The sequence below is a fragment of the Mobula hypostoma genome, chromosome 23 (genome assembly GCF_963921235.1).
Source record: "Mobula hypostoma chromosome 23, sMobHyp1.1, whole genome shotgun sequence".
Taxonomy (NCBI): domain Eukaryota; kingdom Metazoa; phylum Chordata; class Chondrichthyes; order Myliobatiformes; family Myliobatidae; genus Mobula; species Mobula hypostoma.
This window is the reverse complement of record NC_086119.1, coordinates 30,126,983-30,144,472: the sequence shown is the minus strand read 5'-3', so window position 1 is coordinate 30,144,472 and position 17,490 is coordinate 30,126,983. Positions and strand designations below refer to the sequence as shown.

At 38.8% G+C, this 17,490-nt stretch overlaps 1 protein-coding gene across 1 annotated transcript in view; it reads right to left on the bottom strand.

Moving 5' to 3' along the window:
• The window catches only part of LOC134336815 (double C2-like domain-containing protein beta), a 300,546-nt gene that overhangs the window by 242,707 nt on the left and 40,349 nt on the right, over window positions 1-17,490 (bottom strand). The window contains exon 2 of the mRNA XM_063031310.1: window positions 2,473-2,552. Within this exon, the coding sequence (XP_062887380.1) occupies window positions 2,473-2,552 (80 nt within the window). The remainder of the gene's footprint in view (window positions 1-2,472; window positions 2,553-17,490) is intronic.

Below are 17,490 nucleotides of genomic sequence, written 5' to 3'. Positions count from 1 at the left end.
GGTTTAATGGCTGGAACATTTACTGTAATTATAATTCATTATTTTGAAAATGATGCAGACTCGACAATAACAAATGCTTGAAAGTTACAATTCAATATCTTCCCGATTTGCAGACCTGGAACATGGAATTACAGCATCTTGAATTCATGACCCTTGTTTTGATTTAATGGAGAAAGGTCATGGAAAAATTCACTGATGCATGTCAGAGTTTCCCACTCTTCTGAAATATTGATCAGATTCTTGTCAGACTGTTTGATTAAAAGAAGCATAAAAATTTTACTGAAGAGGATGTTGCTGAGCAACATCAAGACAGACAAGCAAGGGTCTTTTGGTTACACTGAAAATTTATGACCAAGAGTTCTCTATTCTACTTCAAAACAGCCTTTTACTTCGGATTGCTATTATTAAAAGTACGTTTTTCACTTCCACATTTAATACAATATCTTAATAACAAAGTTATTAGTACTATATCTCAATTGATTCCTTTCAAGATTCTCTCCCCACATATTGAGCATCCACCAAATCTAATTTCGTAATCTCTGCGGACTCGGACTTGTAGAATTGGAATAGCTTTTATTCAGTCCATTGCAATAAAAGGTAAATTAATTTTTTTTTAAAATAGAAAATTGACTAAATGCGAGGTTTATACATTTCAAAGAGTATTGTCCTTTCATTGCTTTGCTGGGTAGTGAAGTACATCTACATAGAGAAATGTCTCACAGCATTAGGTGATGGTGACAGTGATGGTGGGGGATAACTGGTCGATATCAAGTACAGTGATAAGTTAGGATGATGAACAGCAGAGACAAAAATTGAAAGATAAATTTTATCTATTTTATGGGACGATGAGTGTTGAATTTATGGGGATCAATCTACAGTGTGTATGTATATAATATATAAAATCTAGTAAAATATTTCCCACATCCCACATTGACATAATAAATTTCATTGAACTATTAAATATTTCCTTGTACCATACTGGAATAAATTCAATCAAAATAGTTTAGCTGAAGGCAAGCTTCCCTGCAACTCTTCACTTGGGAGGAAAGAGGCTTGATGATTGGGCTACCCAACTCTGGTTTGGGGAAAAGGGAGTGTGACAAGTCCAGCTTTACCATCTGAGTGGTTGGAAGTCAGGGAGTGTAATGCAGAACACAAGAAAATCTGCAGATGCTGGAAATCCAAACAACACATACAAAATGCTCAAGGAACTCAGCAGGCCAGGTAGCATCTATGGAAAAGAGTAAACAGTCAACGTTTCGGGCTGAGACCTTTCATCAGGACCGATGAAGGGTCTCAGCCTGAAATGGTGATTATTCACTCTTTTCTATAGATGCTGCCTGGCCTGCTGAATTCCTCCAGCATTTTGTGTCTGTTGGAAAGTAATCTAGATTAGTCATCGAAACTCAGAAAAAAATTTTAAAGTCAGGACAAATATTAAAGTAATACATTCAAAAGAACAGCATACGAGGCCATTTGCAAAATTAAAATGGGACTCCAAGAACCTTGAAGTCAGTTCTACAAGGCACAATGGATTTAGGAAGGATAGGATCATTTCAGTTAGCTGCTGTTGTCAATGTGATGCAAAACAATCAGAATCAGGTTTATTATCACTGGCATGTGCAATGAAATTTGTTAATTTAGCAGCAGCAGTTCAATGCAATACATCATCTAGAATAAATAAATAATTGCATATTTATATTGAACAGATTAAAATCATGCAAGAACAGAAATAATATACATTTAAAAAGTGAGGTAGTTTTCACAGGTTCAATATCCATTTAGGAATCGGATGGCAGAAGGGAAGAAGCTGTTTCTGAATCACAGCGTGTGTGCCTTCAGGCTTCTGTACCTCCTACCTGATGGTAGCAATGAGAAGAGGGCATGCCCTGGGTGCTGGGGGTCCTTAATAATAGACACTGCCTTTCTGAGACACCGCTCTTTGAAGATGTCCCAGGTACTTTGTAAGCCAGTACCCAAGATGGATTCTGGATAATCAGGAGTTTATGGAAATGGGAATCAGGGAGGACCAAGGAGAACACTAGAGAAGTCCAACCTGGAGATGATACTGCAACTTTTGAGGTTTGAGTGAAAGCTTTGGATATGATATTGGTTTTGCTGATGAATTATTTCTTGGAAGGAAGCTGAACTGAAATATTTAGTTGTTTATCAAGGAGAAGGCAGCCAAGGAGATGGAACTAATTAGTATTAGAAATAATTCTGATATTAAGACTGATACAAATCTTTAGATTAGGCAGAACAGGATGCGTAAATTCTATTCTGTCAAATTGTTAAATCTCTCACAATCAGTATAATATCTACTAAATTAGACAGCTTTAACTTAATTGTCTGTCATACATTGTGAGAATAAATGATTAATATGCATGCATTAGAAAATTTAAAACCAAATCAAAGGATAGTGACACCTACAAACAGATTTTCTGTTTTGTGCAATGTTCTAAGTTTACGTACCTTGGCTTTATTTATTGAGCAATGGAGAGCATTGTTTTCTTGGTCGTACAGCAAACTGAAATCTAATGTACCCAGGGTGGCTGGAAAAGGAAAGGAGATGGCTTTACCATCAGCAAAAAAATAAACACCAAATAAAAATTGTAATCTGCAAATACCCAAGAATATCCCATGGTGAAAAGTAAGGTGTCATTCTAATCAATTAACAATTATTCATGCACACCCAAGGTTAAGCACAGTTACATACAAGTTCAGACATTTTTATTCTACATGATGCAGATCACGTCCAATTCCCTTAAGTTTTAATTGTATTAACTTATCACATAAAATTTAAGTTTTTATTAAATTCATCGGTAATGTGTATAATTTCCAATGCAAGAACATGCTTTGGATAAGTGCACCAAATAGAGATCATGTTAAAATTGAAAATAAGCATCAATATTTACAATTCCATTGCTTTTGCCAGTGCAATCAGAGATCAAATGTAATACTGAAAGGTATTAAGAGCAGGAAGAAAATTGCAGCATTCAACACCAGCATGAAGTAGTATGTGTTCACTGAGTTGGAATAAATGTGCAGGTGGAAATATGAAAATTTCATGGAATTACAACTATAAAAGGAAGAGGTGGAGTGAATTGGAGTTTGTGTCAGCTATCAGAAGTGCCAAATCATTGAGGGGGCAAAAAAAAATTACAACTTTGCTGATTCCTGTGCCCCTCTGTTTAAAAAAAAGCATCAACATTCACAAGGGCTAGACAGAATTGAGAAATTAAGTCAACCCCTTTGCAACTTAAAGTAAACCTTGAAATTCATCGGACACAGACACTGCAGATGCTGGAAAACTATGAGCTCCACTAGGGTCACTCTACAAACCTAATGGCAACTTGGTGTAACATCCAGAATTTGGCATGCAGCTGATTCCTGCTACTCCCAACCAATTCTAAGAGCTCCTGATGGTCTTGTGAGCATGGAACCTCACTGTATCTCATATAAGCAATGTTATAACATAACATAAACAGGAGGAGTAGGCCATCTGGCTCATTGAGCCTGCTCCACCATTCAATAAGATCATGGCTGATCTGACTATGGACTCATCTCCACCTACCTGCCTTTTCCCCATAACCCTCAATTCCCCGACCATGCAAAAATCTATCCAACTTACCTTAAGTATATTTACTGAGGTAGCCTCCACTGCTTCATTGGGCAGAGAATGCCACAGATTCACCACTCTTTGGGAGAAGCAGTTCCTCCTCATCTCCATCCTAAATTTACTTCCATGAATCTTGAGGCTATGTCCCCTAGTTCTAGTCTCACCTACCAGTGGAAACAACTTTCCTGCCTCCATCTTATCTATCCTTTTATAATTTTGTGTGTTTCTATAAGATCTCATCTCCTCTCATTTTTCTGAATTCCAGCAAAGTACTGTCCCAGGTGACTTAATCTCTCCTCATAGTCTAATCCCCCCCATCTCTGGAATCAACCTGGTGAACCTTCTCTGCACCACAACCAAAGCCAGTATATCCTTCAAGGAAAGAGACCAGAACTGCATGCAGTACTCCAGATGCAGCTTCACCAGTACCCTATACAGTTGCAGCATAACTCCCTGCTCTTACACTCAATCCCTCTAGTAATGAAGGCCAACATTTCATTTGCCCTCTTGACAGCCTGCTGCACCTGCAAACCAACCTTTTGTAATTCATGCACAAACACTCCCAAGTCCTTCTGCGCAGCAGCATACTGCAATTTTTTACCTTTTAAATAATGATCTGATCTTTTATTTTTTCCTTCCAAGGTGGATGACCTCGCATTTACCAACATTTTACTCCAGCTGCCAGACCCTTTCCCACTCACTTAACCTATATGTCTCTGCAGACTCTCAGTATCCCCTGCACAATTTGCTTTTCTACTCAATTTTGAGTCATCAATAAACTTAGATACACTGCACTTGATCCCCTCTTCCAGATCGTTAATGAATATCTGGAACCGTTGCAGGCCCAGCACCAAGCCCTGCAATACACCACTCACTGCCAACCAGAGAAACACCCATGTATCCCAACTCTGCTTTCTATTGGTTAACCAATTCTCTATCCATGCTATTAGATCACCCCAACTCTATGCATCGTTATCTTATGGATAAGTCTTTTATGTGGCACCTTATCAAAAGCCTTCTGGAAATCCAAGTAATGTCCATCTGTTCCCCTCAATCCACTGAGCTAGTTATATCCTCAAAGAACTCTAGTAAATTTGTCAAACTGTACCTTCCTTTGCTGATTCCCTGCTGTGTTTTCCTGATGGATACATTTTTCCCCCGGCGCCTCACTGTTTCTTCTTTAATGATAGCTACAAGCATTGTCCCAACTACAGATGCTAAACTAACTGGTGTATAGTTATCTGCCTTTTGGCCTACATCCTTTTTTGACAGTGGGTTAATCTGATGAATTTGACCAGGTTAAGTGTGAAGTATTAGCATTAAATTTTAGACAGTGTCCCATGGAAAACTGCAATTTGGCAAAAAAAAGTCAGATTAAGTTGATTGCCCGCAAGACAGTGGAAGTGGTTACACAGGGAAAGAAACAGATCGAGATACTGTGCAGTCTCAGAAAATAACTTGGAACCATGAAAGTTAGCTAAAAGTATTAAGCTTCCTTTACTTACAATTCTAGTGGAATCTGCATGGCAGGTCTGAAATAGACAAGGTACACAAGAGGTCTCCTATGGTAGACAGGTGCTACAATCTTCAATGTATGCTACTGTGGTTTTGGTATTCCTGACAGGGTTAAAACCCGTGGGATCAGAGTCTGTAGATTCTGGAGCAGATGTTTTTTTTTTGGGTAAGTATAATGTTCAGTGTGATAGAAGTCATACAAATTAGGATTGACTTGATTGTTTGGAAATCCCAATATAATTGGCCCCAGCTTTCCTGGCATCATTTATCATCCAACAGTACTGCACTAGAAGATGACTATGTGTAGACAAAATGGATCTCAGTTGTGACATAATTATGGTTAACTGAACTATTAACAATGACAATGTAATCCCATGCTTGAAAAATGGCCATAACAGCAGTACATTAATTGCAAACACCTTTGAATCTACATCAGATTTAGTCAATGCCTTCGGGAAAAGAGGAAGGAGAATATGACATCTGATACAAAATAACAGAGACATTAAAAATATTTGAATTCCAAACAATACAAGATGCACTGTTTTTACTCTTCAACACAAGCAAAAGCAACATTGACAAGCTGCCATGAACATGCATAGAAAAACAAAATGCCCTGTTGCAAAAACATAATGCCAATATCCATATCCCATTAGCACGGTCATAAGCTGGCTGACGGTTTGACCCTGCAGCAAAATAAGATTGCAGGAGTTTTTTTTAATGATTTTTTCCCCAATCTTGATTAATTGAATCACATTGCATTATTTTTAAAATGTCATTATATTTTGGGTGTAGATTTAATTGTTTTTGGCAGAAAGTTTGTAAAAGTAATTTTTAGCAGCACTGTCAGTGTAGTTGAGTGCTACGAATAAAAGGTACTTTGATAAAGTTGATGCAATCTCAACAGGCTGAACAGCCTCCTTCTGTACTGGTGAATTCTCAATGTTTCCTCATCAGTCTAACCTAAATGTGGATATAAAATGGCCACTTTATTAGATACACCTGTACACATGCTCATTGATGCAAACATCTAATCAGCCAATCACCTGGCAGCAACTCTGCATAAAAGCATGCAGACATGGTCAAGAGGTTCAGTTGTTGTTCAGACCAAACGTCAGAATAGGGGAATAATTGTCATCTAAGTGACCTTGATCATGGGTTTATGTTGGTGCAGACAGGATGATTCGATCATCTCTGAAACTGCTGATCTCCTAGGATTTTCACAGTCTCTAGATTTTACAGAGAATGCTGTGAAAAAAAAGAGACATCCAGTGAATGGCAGTTCTTTGGGCAAAAACACCTCGTTAATGAAAGAGGACAGAGGAGAAAGGCCAGGCTAATCCAAGCTGACAGGAAGGTGACAGTAACTCAGATAACCACGTACTACAACAAGGGTGTGCAGAAGAGCGTTTCTGAATGCACAACACAACTAACTTTGAAGTGGATGGGCTATAGCAGCAGAAGACCACAAACACACTCAGTGGCCAATTTGGTGCAGGAGGTGCCCAATAAAGTGGCTACTGAGTGCAGATCAGTTGAGGATGTGGTCAGAGAAATGGCAGATGTCACTGTTGGTCAGAAAAACAAACTACCATCTACCAGTGAATTTGAATGAACCAAGGACAGTGGAAGCAGACTGACTAATTGTCTTTGTTCTTGCCCTGAGGAAGGAGATGGAGGCTGCCATTTTATGAAGAGACTGTGCTCTCCATTTTGTGAGCTTAAGTCACTTGGCTTGACGAGTGTTTTAAAGTCGACACAATTATGCTCCAGTTAATCTGCTGGACTAGGGATCATTTCCCAATAAGTAATGTGCTTTGGTTGGGTATAACATGTAGGTTTTTGACTGTTGCGGTCTGTATTTGCCATGCGTGATTCAAGCTGGTTGCTGATTGAGAGCAAAGAGCCATAAATTACTGACTGTCACTTGTTGGGAAAAGCTCAATAAATGAATGCTGGCTTGGAGCACAGCCAATACAAAATGTGTAAAAGGTCAGATACATGACCTGTAGCCAATGACACTGAAATGCAATATTGGAATTAGTAAGAAATGAATATAAAAGCTGATGCTTCAAGTGTGCCGGCAGCAATAACTCTGCAGGAGATTTACCATCATGGATGTGAGGTACTCCACAGACGTGGAGATTCATGGAAGGGATTATAAGGAATATGTGAGCAGCAACAAAGATTCCTTTTCAACTGGTAATATCTTTCCTATTCTTTGACAGTTCATGGAAAAATCAGGAAAACTTAGGTGTGCACACAGGTATATCGTTGTTTTTCTATTGAGACAGTAAAGATAATTGTCAGTAATTACAGATTCTCTCTGTGCCTCCCTGACCATTATTACAAGGTGTGATTCTTATAACAGAGCTTAGTGTAGACAAGTCCAGTGTTGCATTTCAAGTGTCAAATACAAGGGGAAGGTGTGCAGTAACCAGCAGGACTCTGAGGAGCATTCATGTAAAAAGGGATCTCAGGGTCCAAGGCCATTGCTCCCAAAACGTTTCATGTAGAAAGTTAAGCTATTTTGATAAAAATATAACAACCATTAAAATTGTTTTAAAATTAAAAATAAACATTTCTTTGCTATGAAATTTGCTTGGAAAGAGGAAGTACCCTGGATATCATTGAGAATGGATGTGATACACAAAACAGTATTACAGTAGGGTATGGATCATGGGGACAGTAAGACAGTGTATGGCATACTTGCTTTTATTGGTTGGAGCACCCAGTGTAAGAGCTGGCGGGTCATGTTGCAGCTGTAGAAAGTGTTGGTTAGTCCATATTTGAAGTATTATCCTGGTTGCCCCAATACTGGAAGGACGTGAAAATAGATATTCACTAGGATGTTGCCTAAATTAGAGTGTATTAGCTATAAAGAGATGTTGGACAATCGTGGATTGATTTTGCTGGAGTGTTGGAGGTCAAGGAGAATCCTGAGAGGCAAAGGTAGATAGTTGTTTTATTCCAGGGTAGAAATATTGAAATCTGGAGAATTGAGTGGTAGATAGCTGGAATGAGCTTCCAGGGTTAGTAGTGAAAGCAGAGGGGATAGTGGCATTTATCAGGCATTTTGACAGGCACATGAAAATACAGTATATTGAGATATGGATCATGTTCAGGCAGATAATTTTTGGTTTAATTTGGCATCATGGTTGGTACAGAGATGAGGTAAATTGCAGATTTTTCTGTTAGACCATTATATATCACATCCATTCTCAGTGATATCTAGGGTACTCCTTCTTTCCATGCAAACTTCACAGGAAAGCAATATATTGTTTCATTTGAAAACATTTAATAGTTGTGTTATTTTTTTTTAAAGTATGAAAATAGCTCAACCTTCAGATTAAAAGGGCAATTTAATCAATAGAGGAACAGGTGTAATTTTTATGAAATGAAATAATGACTTTATGGGAATTTTTCTTGACACCTAATTAAGCAATGTGGTTCCTAAACATAGATTTACCAAGACAACCCAATTACTTTCACTGCTTCAGTAGTGGCCATAGACATATGACTTCCCCTCCCATATTTGGTCTCCACAGCTTCTTCAAACACAATATCTTGCCTAATGTAATTGCAAGAAAAATTCTCACGTCTAGACTTCAGCACTGTTTCATCAGTTACCTTTCGATAGCAGAACCCTTAAATCAACCTTCCAATGTTTTCATAATTCCCATGAGCACATTGCCTGATAGTACAGTTGTTTTTTTACTCTATGTAGCAAGGAGATCAAAATGGAGATACAAGTGGTTCAATCTTAAGGCGGCAATTCAGTAATAATCAATCAATTTCTTCTGTCAGATCACCAGATCAGTGATTAAACTTCAAACTGGCCTTTACCTTGAGGTCCTTTTGCCTTTCTTCAAACATTTTCAGCACCAGAAATTAAGCTTAGCTTAATTTATTTTCCTGGACAAGATTCAGACCCTGGGAAACAGCACCAAATATTAACAAGCAGCCAAGGAGCAAAATATTCTCCTGATTTTCTCACTGATTTGAATACATGGGCTGAATTTTAATGTGCTGACCTTTGGAAACGGGGATTATGGAGAGGTTTAGGAGCACGCAGAAACATCAGCGTCTTCAGTACATTTCATAGTTGGTTTTAACCCGGACAGTGCATCAGCATATTATGCCCATGTTTCCTGAACATCAGGTTGAGCAGATATGATGATTTCAACTATTTTAAAGGACATGGCAAAATGTGACATTTGATAAATGCACCACATTATGGGCTGTGCAAACACAGTACACATATGGCCAGCGGGGTGTACTATGCTCTGCTAATGGAATGAAGTCTGCCAGTGAAGTCTAGGTATGGTTAAAGTTAGCCCAAGAAATGATTCTCAGAGGTGTGGCTCTATATTTGTAGATTTAGTAATGACCCTCTCAATTCAGGGAAAACATACATAGTGACAGAATCATCCACTGACTGATATAGGCATCATTTCAACTCCTTCGAACTGCTCCCTTACGCCATTCCGAACACCATCTCAGCTTCCAGTACACCAAGCCTCTCTGTCCATATTCTTCTGCTGGCAGCTAGCATTGGCATTTAATATCATAACAGACCATTCCATCACGGATACCCCGAGTTGTTCACAAATCAAAGCTGCATTTAAGGGGATCATAAAGTCGCTCAAATAACCATTATACAGGTTTATGAAAGATGCAGATGTTAGGATTATTGAAAAAAAATCACAGAAGATCATGGTTTGTACAATGATACCCATCAAAAAGAGCCAGCTAACAGTACACAGTCTGCCAGGAACACAAAACACACCACCAAGAGTACTATTTCATGGATCGAATGGGTTTTGAGACTTTTCAAGCATATCAAAATATATTTGTGGGGTGGGTAGGCATGGACATCTATGTGGTGTTAGTTATCAATTGAAATAGATTGAGAAAAAGCATGTGGGATCACACCACCACAGAATGCTTGAGAGGGGAAGTTAGATCCATGTTTTGGACACATAGCCTTCATAAAGGATGTCAGAAAATGGTTTACAGTTTGTTCTGAACAATTCATGAAATAGAGTAGAGCATCACATTACTCTTCCTCAATGCCCACCCTCAATGAAAGATCAGTAGATTAGTACTATTGAACTTTCATATACTTTTTAAGTGTTTGCATATTCTGTTTAGTTCCTCGTGTACATTAGTCTGAGCATTTTGCAATGCACTTTATTGGAAATTAAGAACCCATTGGGAATATTTATCTCACTAACTAACTTTTAGAAGTTTGTTCAAAGTATTTACCCATCTCCCACTAAAATGTCAGTGAGCAAATCCTTCTACAGAGTCATTAAAGAAAGTAAGAGACTTCGGTAATTCGGGAGAGCTTTGCCTGTCAGCTCTTCAGCCACTTCTATGCTCTTGATTTCACTGCTAAACTATAGGAAGTCTAAGGAACTGGTATGCATTGAGTTGAAGTTTAAAGCTCCTGTGAGATCATTCTTAATAGGCTATTATTTTGGAAATGATAATCTGCTTTTCCGGAGATGAACGTTCACATGCATTCCGATGTGCCAAGGTAAAATGAAGCCACATGCAATATATTTAAACTCTAATCACTTCCCAAAATCCAGGCTTGTATGATGAATTTTTGAAGGAAAGACAAATTTAATTCCTTTGAGAGTCATTGAGAACTTGGCTGATTGATGCAATGGGCAAGTGAAATCAATAAAAATTAAAATTGCACCCAGTCTGGCTCAGAATCAAGATCTGAAAGTCTTGGCCCTGGATCTACATTTAGAGAGATTTCGACGACAGTTTATGGTGTGAAGCTGTGCCTTCTTTTTGTCTCATCTTTGAGGCCTTCGCATTTATTTACATAAAATGCTATTTTCCAGATCTTTATTTCCCACTCTTTGACCTTGCCTAGTGGTTTTAATCGTGAAAATCTTTATGTTGGCTCTGCCTCCATCCTTACACCTTAAACCCCAGTACCATACAGTGCTAGATTTTCATTTGTGTGATGGTCAACAATGCCAACGGAAAAAAAAAGTGGCTGTTATTTGGACTTTGTGCACTTGTTATCACTTTTGCTCTGGATTATGGAAAGAGAAAAGTTTTGTCTGGAAAGCAACAGCTCCCTCAACTTGAAGACCCAGCAGCAATAAACCAAAATACTTAGCACCAAGTTCACAAAGATATTTGGACAGTTGGTGGCATATGGCATCAGCGCTGGACTTCAGGGCGGAAGATCCCAAATTTGAATCCAGCCAGCTCCCGTGCACGCTTTCTATCCGTGCTGGGTTGGGCATCGGCTAGGAACTCGACCTCATAAAAAAAGAAATTTCCTGCTACAGAAACATCAACAGCAAAAAGTTGATGGCCTATGCTGTCTCGTGAGTTTAAAGGCAATTTCTCTCCTTTTCTACACAAAGATATTAGGATAGGCAACTAAAAGCTTGGTCAAGGACCAATGTTAAGGATTTCAAAGGAAGTGAAGGAAATTGCAGAACTTAAGAATCTATTCAGTTGATGGTACACTTTCCAATTGTGAGTGGTTAAAGATCAGCAAAGTTTCCAAGGCCAGAAATAGAAGAGGACAAAGATCTCAAAAAGAAAAATTTTTGGTCTCAAGGGATTATAGAGATAGAAAATATTGAGAAGTGGAAAGTACAAATTACCAGCAGTCATTCCACTTTCCACACTAGCAATCTAAATCTAATTCCACTGTATTGTTCAATGGCAGTATTTGGATGGCTTTCCCTGACAGAACTAAAACTCGTGTGCAGATACTTACTTTCACTACTTTCAATAATAGGTATCCCTTGCATTGGAGTTCTCTCCAGCATGAAGAGGTAATTTTGCCAATTTATTAACAAATTCAGCACCTTTTATCATGCAAAACATTAAGATGCTGATGGCATAGTGCAATGCAAGGTTGGTCCAAGTCTGCAAGTAGCAGCTAATTTACTATGGCATTATTGTCATTTAAACAATTACCGTATTAATCATAGAATATTTCTTACCTAATGAGAAACAACATTGTTTATTGCTCCAATTATATTAAGGTGAACTCTGCTTTTATTTCCCCTTGAGCAGTTTAACACAAGGGGAAAAAAGTTCCACAATAGAAAGAAACAAGATAAGACCATTCAGTCCAGTGTGTGATGGCTCTTTCTCAGAACAATTTAAAGTTCATTCCAGTAACCAGTTCTCTTTCTATATGATGTTAATCTCTGCTTCACTTCCACTTTTTCTTTAGCAACTGATGCATTAACTGCTCCCATAGTTAAAAGTTCCAAATTCGGATAAACTTCTGTAGAAAGAAATTGGTGCTTGTTTATCTCCTCTCACACTTAAAAGTAATTTTGAAAAGATAAGTACTTGCCATGACTCACCCAGCCTGATTCACTCATCAAAAACCTTCACACTTTTAGAAACCAATTAAGTTTCCACCTAGATTTCTCTGCTCTAATGAATACATCTCTATCTTCTCATAACAATAGTTTTCTATTCCAAGTATCCACTCAGTGGAATTTTGCTCTTTGCGTTTCTGGTATTCAGCACAGGATCAGAGGGAGGACAGCTGTAAAAAGTCACTAGGTATGGAAACAAAGGCAGTTAGGGATCAGTAGAGGATGAGGGTGACTAGTGGCTGAGAAACATTGAGGGCTTGATGGCAGACAGGAGAGGAGAGTCAGTGGCTGGAGGTGGGGGGCATTCAACTAGTAACCAATAGTTGTAGGGAAAGTTGGGCTGGAATTTTAATAGCTAAAGCAAGGGTGGCCTAGGCCAGCAGATCAGGAGGGGACGTAGCCAACAAGCTTCAAAGTGCAGGGTGGGATTTGTTAAAGGAATCTGGGAAAGGTAAAGGAACTGACATAGTTTCTTAAACCACTCCTATGCAAAGAAGGTTTACAGCACCAGAGTCCTTGGGGTCAGACAAGTTCAGGCAGGTCGGCTTCCATTCATCAGCACGCAAGAGAGCCCCTCAGCATGCACGTTTAGAATGGATACATGTCTAATTCATCTAAACTTCAGGACCACACTTGCAAAACTCTCCTTATAAAAGAAGCCTCTCATCCCAGGAAATAACTTGGCAAACTTTCACTCCACTACCTCTAAACAATTATATCTTTCTTGGATAAGGGGACCAAAACTGCATACAGCATGGTCTCATTTAAGCCAATAAATGTGGTAAGATTTCAAACTCTTATTTCACTTCTTTGAAATTAATGTGCACAAGCGATTTGCCTTTGCAGTTGCTTGCTGAGTTATTAATTTCCTGTGTTTTGGGTTTAAGGAGATCTATATTCCCATGAGCACTAATACTAAGATATTAAACCATTTTTTTTAATGTTCTTCCTTGTATGCCTTCATTTTTCTTCATTTTCAATCTTCCTGACCAATCATTTAATCCAATGTTCCTTTATAAACTATATAGTTTACTTTCTAATTTTGTATCATCACCAGAGATAGCTACATTACAAACAATTCCTTCATCCGTCACAAATGTATATTGTAGGTAGCCAAGATCCTAGCAATAATCTTTTACATTTCACCAATACCAGCCCTCTTACCAGAACAGAGCTTGTACATTTCTAATCTGTTTTTAAACTTTTACCAAGTCCTCTATCCATACACACTTCTATACTAACTTTAATCCTGCAAATTTATATATAACAATTGTTTATGCAATAACTTATCAAAATGTCTTTTTATAATCCAAATATATTAAATTCTCAACTTTTTCCTATCTGTTCAAATAGATCTAGCTTCAAAAATGTATTAGACAGGTAAAATATGACATTCCTTTCACAAAATCTTGCTGACTCACCCGATTGATAATATGAATTTTCATGTCCTGTTATCAGTGATAAATAATGAATTCCAAATGTTCCAGTGATTGCTTTGTGCTAGTTTATAATTTTCTCAACTTTTTTGAATGGTCATCCTTTTTTTTTTAAAACTTTCAAATCCAATGGGAGCAAATATTTGAAGGATCACAATTTATGGCTCACTTCTGCCATGCCTTTTCCATTTCTATGACATACACATTCAGATCCCCATGCCCATTTAAAACAGACAAGAAGATTTTTTTTAAACCTTTGTAATTCTCTACTCCAGAGAGCTGAGGAAGATATATCAGTGAATCCATTCTAGGCTCTTGGTCTCCAAGGATGTTAGGAATTATGGGAAAAGGCAGGAGAGTGGTGCTAAGACAAAGATCAGATCAGCTAGGATCTTTCTGAATGGCGGACCATATCGTCTACGCATGCTCCCATTTCTAATGGTGTTATCATTTCAATATTTTGATTGGTTCAATGCAAGGTCCCATAATGAGCGATGATATCTACAGAGCAATTTGCATGGTCATGATACTCACTAACTGTATCCCAAAGGATTCTTGAGAAAATCAAATCTGAATAGGTTTAATCCTGCATAACCAAGAGTTACTGTTATGTTCATATCGGTTAGTCATATTGATTAACCACCATTGTTTTTCAACTAACATTATTCAATGTCAAAATCCATAGACTTGCACAGATTACTTTTAAATGTGTGCAAAACGAAGTACCTGGTTGTTGGAATATTAACTGAGTAGTGAAGACAGACTGAACAGTTGGTAATTTTTTTTTTTGAATGAATTGATTCTTTGTCATTGATCAGCAAGTACCATCAACAGGTTGGAAATTTTTATATAGAATGTTAAAATAATGGAATACTTAAGAGTGCAGTAAAGGCAGATTTTGTTACCTTCACTAACTTTGTTACAAATAGCATAGACATTAAATCAATGTCTAAAGAGATCAAGCAGCTTATAAATTCAATACAATTGACAGTTGTTCTCAGCCCAGTGTCTTTACTGATGCTAAAAATTCTCCGACACCGTCAGGAATGACGTTGCCAGGAACATTCCAGTCAAATGCTACAGAAAGAAAATATCAGAAATCTGATTCTTTATGGAAAGAACCTGAACCAATTTTAATTCATGTGCATTATTAGTTTGCATCCTTCTGACTTCTTGCCAAAATAGCCAAGACTCCAGTAAGAAAAAACTGACTCAGTCAGCTCCACCATGAGCAGAGCCCTCTTCATCAAGAATATCTTCAAGAGGCAGTCCCTCAAGAAGGTGGCATCCTTCATTAAGGACTCTCACCATCCAGGACATGTCCTCTTACTACTGTATGGGTGGAGGTACAGGAGCCTCAAGACCCACACTCAACAATCCAGGAACAGCTTCTTTCCCAGAGTCAGATTTATGAATGGTCCATGAACACTGATCTCATTACTCCTTTTACGTACACAATTTACATCTTTGCACTCCACTGCCAATGCAAAGCAACAGATTTTACATCGTACAAGATTGCGATGATACACCTGAAAGATTCTGATCAGCTGCTAAGGTCGTGAGGCAGGTCACTGCCACCTGGGAATTTGGAGAATGGATCCCAGCAACAAGGAAATGCTTCAGGAAGAGATCTGAGTGGGGTGGGGGGTGTAGAAGGAGCCCAAAAGATTTCTGCTCTAATTATTCTTTTGGAATCCTCCTTCGCTGCCAGTGAAGACTTCATTCCACGCTCTGCCACAGGAAAAGATTGCCAGGGGATAGAGGGGAAATTTCACAACTTGTTCTCAAAATCTCCTCATAAGAAAGCTTAGCAGTCCCACTGACCCATGGTTGCTGACAATGAGGGGGAGCATATGGCATAGCACTCAAACCCTCTAGTTCATAGTTCAGGGGCACATAGATAAAATAGTGCCCGGAATTATGAATGGTGTAAACAGTCAATGCAAAAATGCCTTTTTCCACTGACCATTAGGTGAGACTACTAGAGGTCATGAGTTAAGGGCGAAAGGGGAAGGGTTAAGGGCAAAAGGGGAAGGGTTAAGGGCAAAAGGGGAAGGGTTAAGGGCAAAAGGGGAAGGGTTAAGGGCAAAAGGGGAAGGGTTAAGGGCAAAAGGGGAAGGGTTAAGGGCAAAAGGAGAAGGGTTAAGGGCAAAAGGGGAAGGGTTAAGGGCAAAAGGGGAAGGGTTAAGGGCAAAAGGGGAAGGGTTAAGGGCAAAAGGGGAAGGGTTAAGGGCAAAAGGGGAAGGGTTAAGGGCAAAAGGGGAAGGGTTAAGGGCAAAAGGGGAAGGGTTAAGGGCAACACAAGGAGGAACTTTTTCCACTCAGAAGGTGGTGAGAGTGTGGAACGAGCCTCCAGTGGAATTGGCGGATGCAGGTATGATTTCAACATTTAAGTTTGTACAAGTATATGGATGGGAGAGTACAGAGGGCTCTAGTCCAGGTGCAGGTCGATGGGACTAGGCAGAATAATAGTTTGACATGGACTAGCACTCTACGATTCTGTGACTTACTAAATGGGAGAAGGAACATACTGCTACCTCACTAATTACCCACTCACGAAACCAGCCCCAACTATGGAGGAGTGTGTAATTGGCATAATCAATCAGAACACAAGACTAGAATGGAAGCAAGTTTTTCCCTTAGGCAGATGCTCAGGATCAAGAGCAAGACGACTGCACAAGGAAACAAAAACAAAACTGGAAATATATTTTCTCACCTCTTCCAGCTCTGGTCACCACCAAGAGCTTGAAGAAAATCACTCCTCCTTAAATCAGGCCCCACTGATGACATCTGTTCACCAACTGTACAGCATATTAAATATTCCTCTTCTAACTGAGGACACATTCTTACCAACTTCAGGATACAGTACAAGGTTCAAATTTGTCATCTGTACTGGAGCAGGATCAGTTCATTCCAAAGAGGAAGAAAGATCCTAAGGGGAGTAAGGGGAGGCCGTGGCTGACAAGAGAAGTAATGGATCGTATAAAAATAAAAGAGAAGTATAACATAGCAAAGACGAGTGGGAAGCCGGAGGATTGGGAAACTTTTAAAGAGCAACAGAAGGTAACTAAAAAGGCAATACACGGAGAAAAAATGAGGTACAAAGGTAAACTAGCCAAGAATATAAAGGAGGATAGTAAAAGCTTCTTTAGGTATGTGAAAAGGAAAAAAATAGTTAAGACCAAAACTGGGCCCTTGAAGACAGAAGTGGGTGAATTTATTATGGGGAACAAGGAAATGGCAGATAAGTTGAACAGGTACTTCGGATCTGTCTTCACTAGGGAAGACACAAACAATCTCCCAGATATGATAGTGGCCAAAGGACCTAGGGTAATGGATGAACTGAAGGAAATTTATTTTAGGCAGGAAATGGTGTTGGATAGACTGTTGGGTCTGAAGGCTGATAAGTCCCCAGGACTGATGGTCTGCATCCTTGGGTACTTAAGGAGGTGACCTTAGAAATCGTGGATGCATTGCTAATCATTTTCCAATGTTCTATAGATTCAGGATCAGTTCCTGTGGATTGGAGGGTGGCTGATGTTGT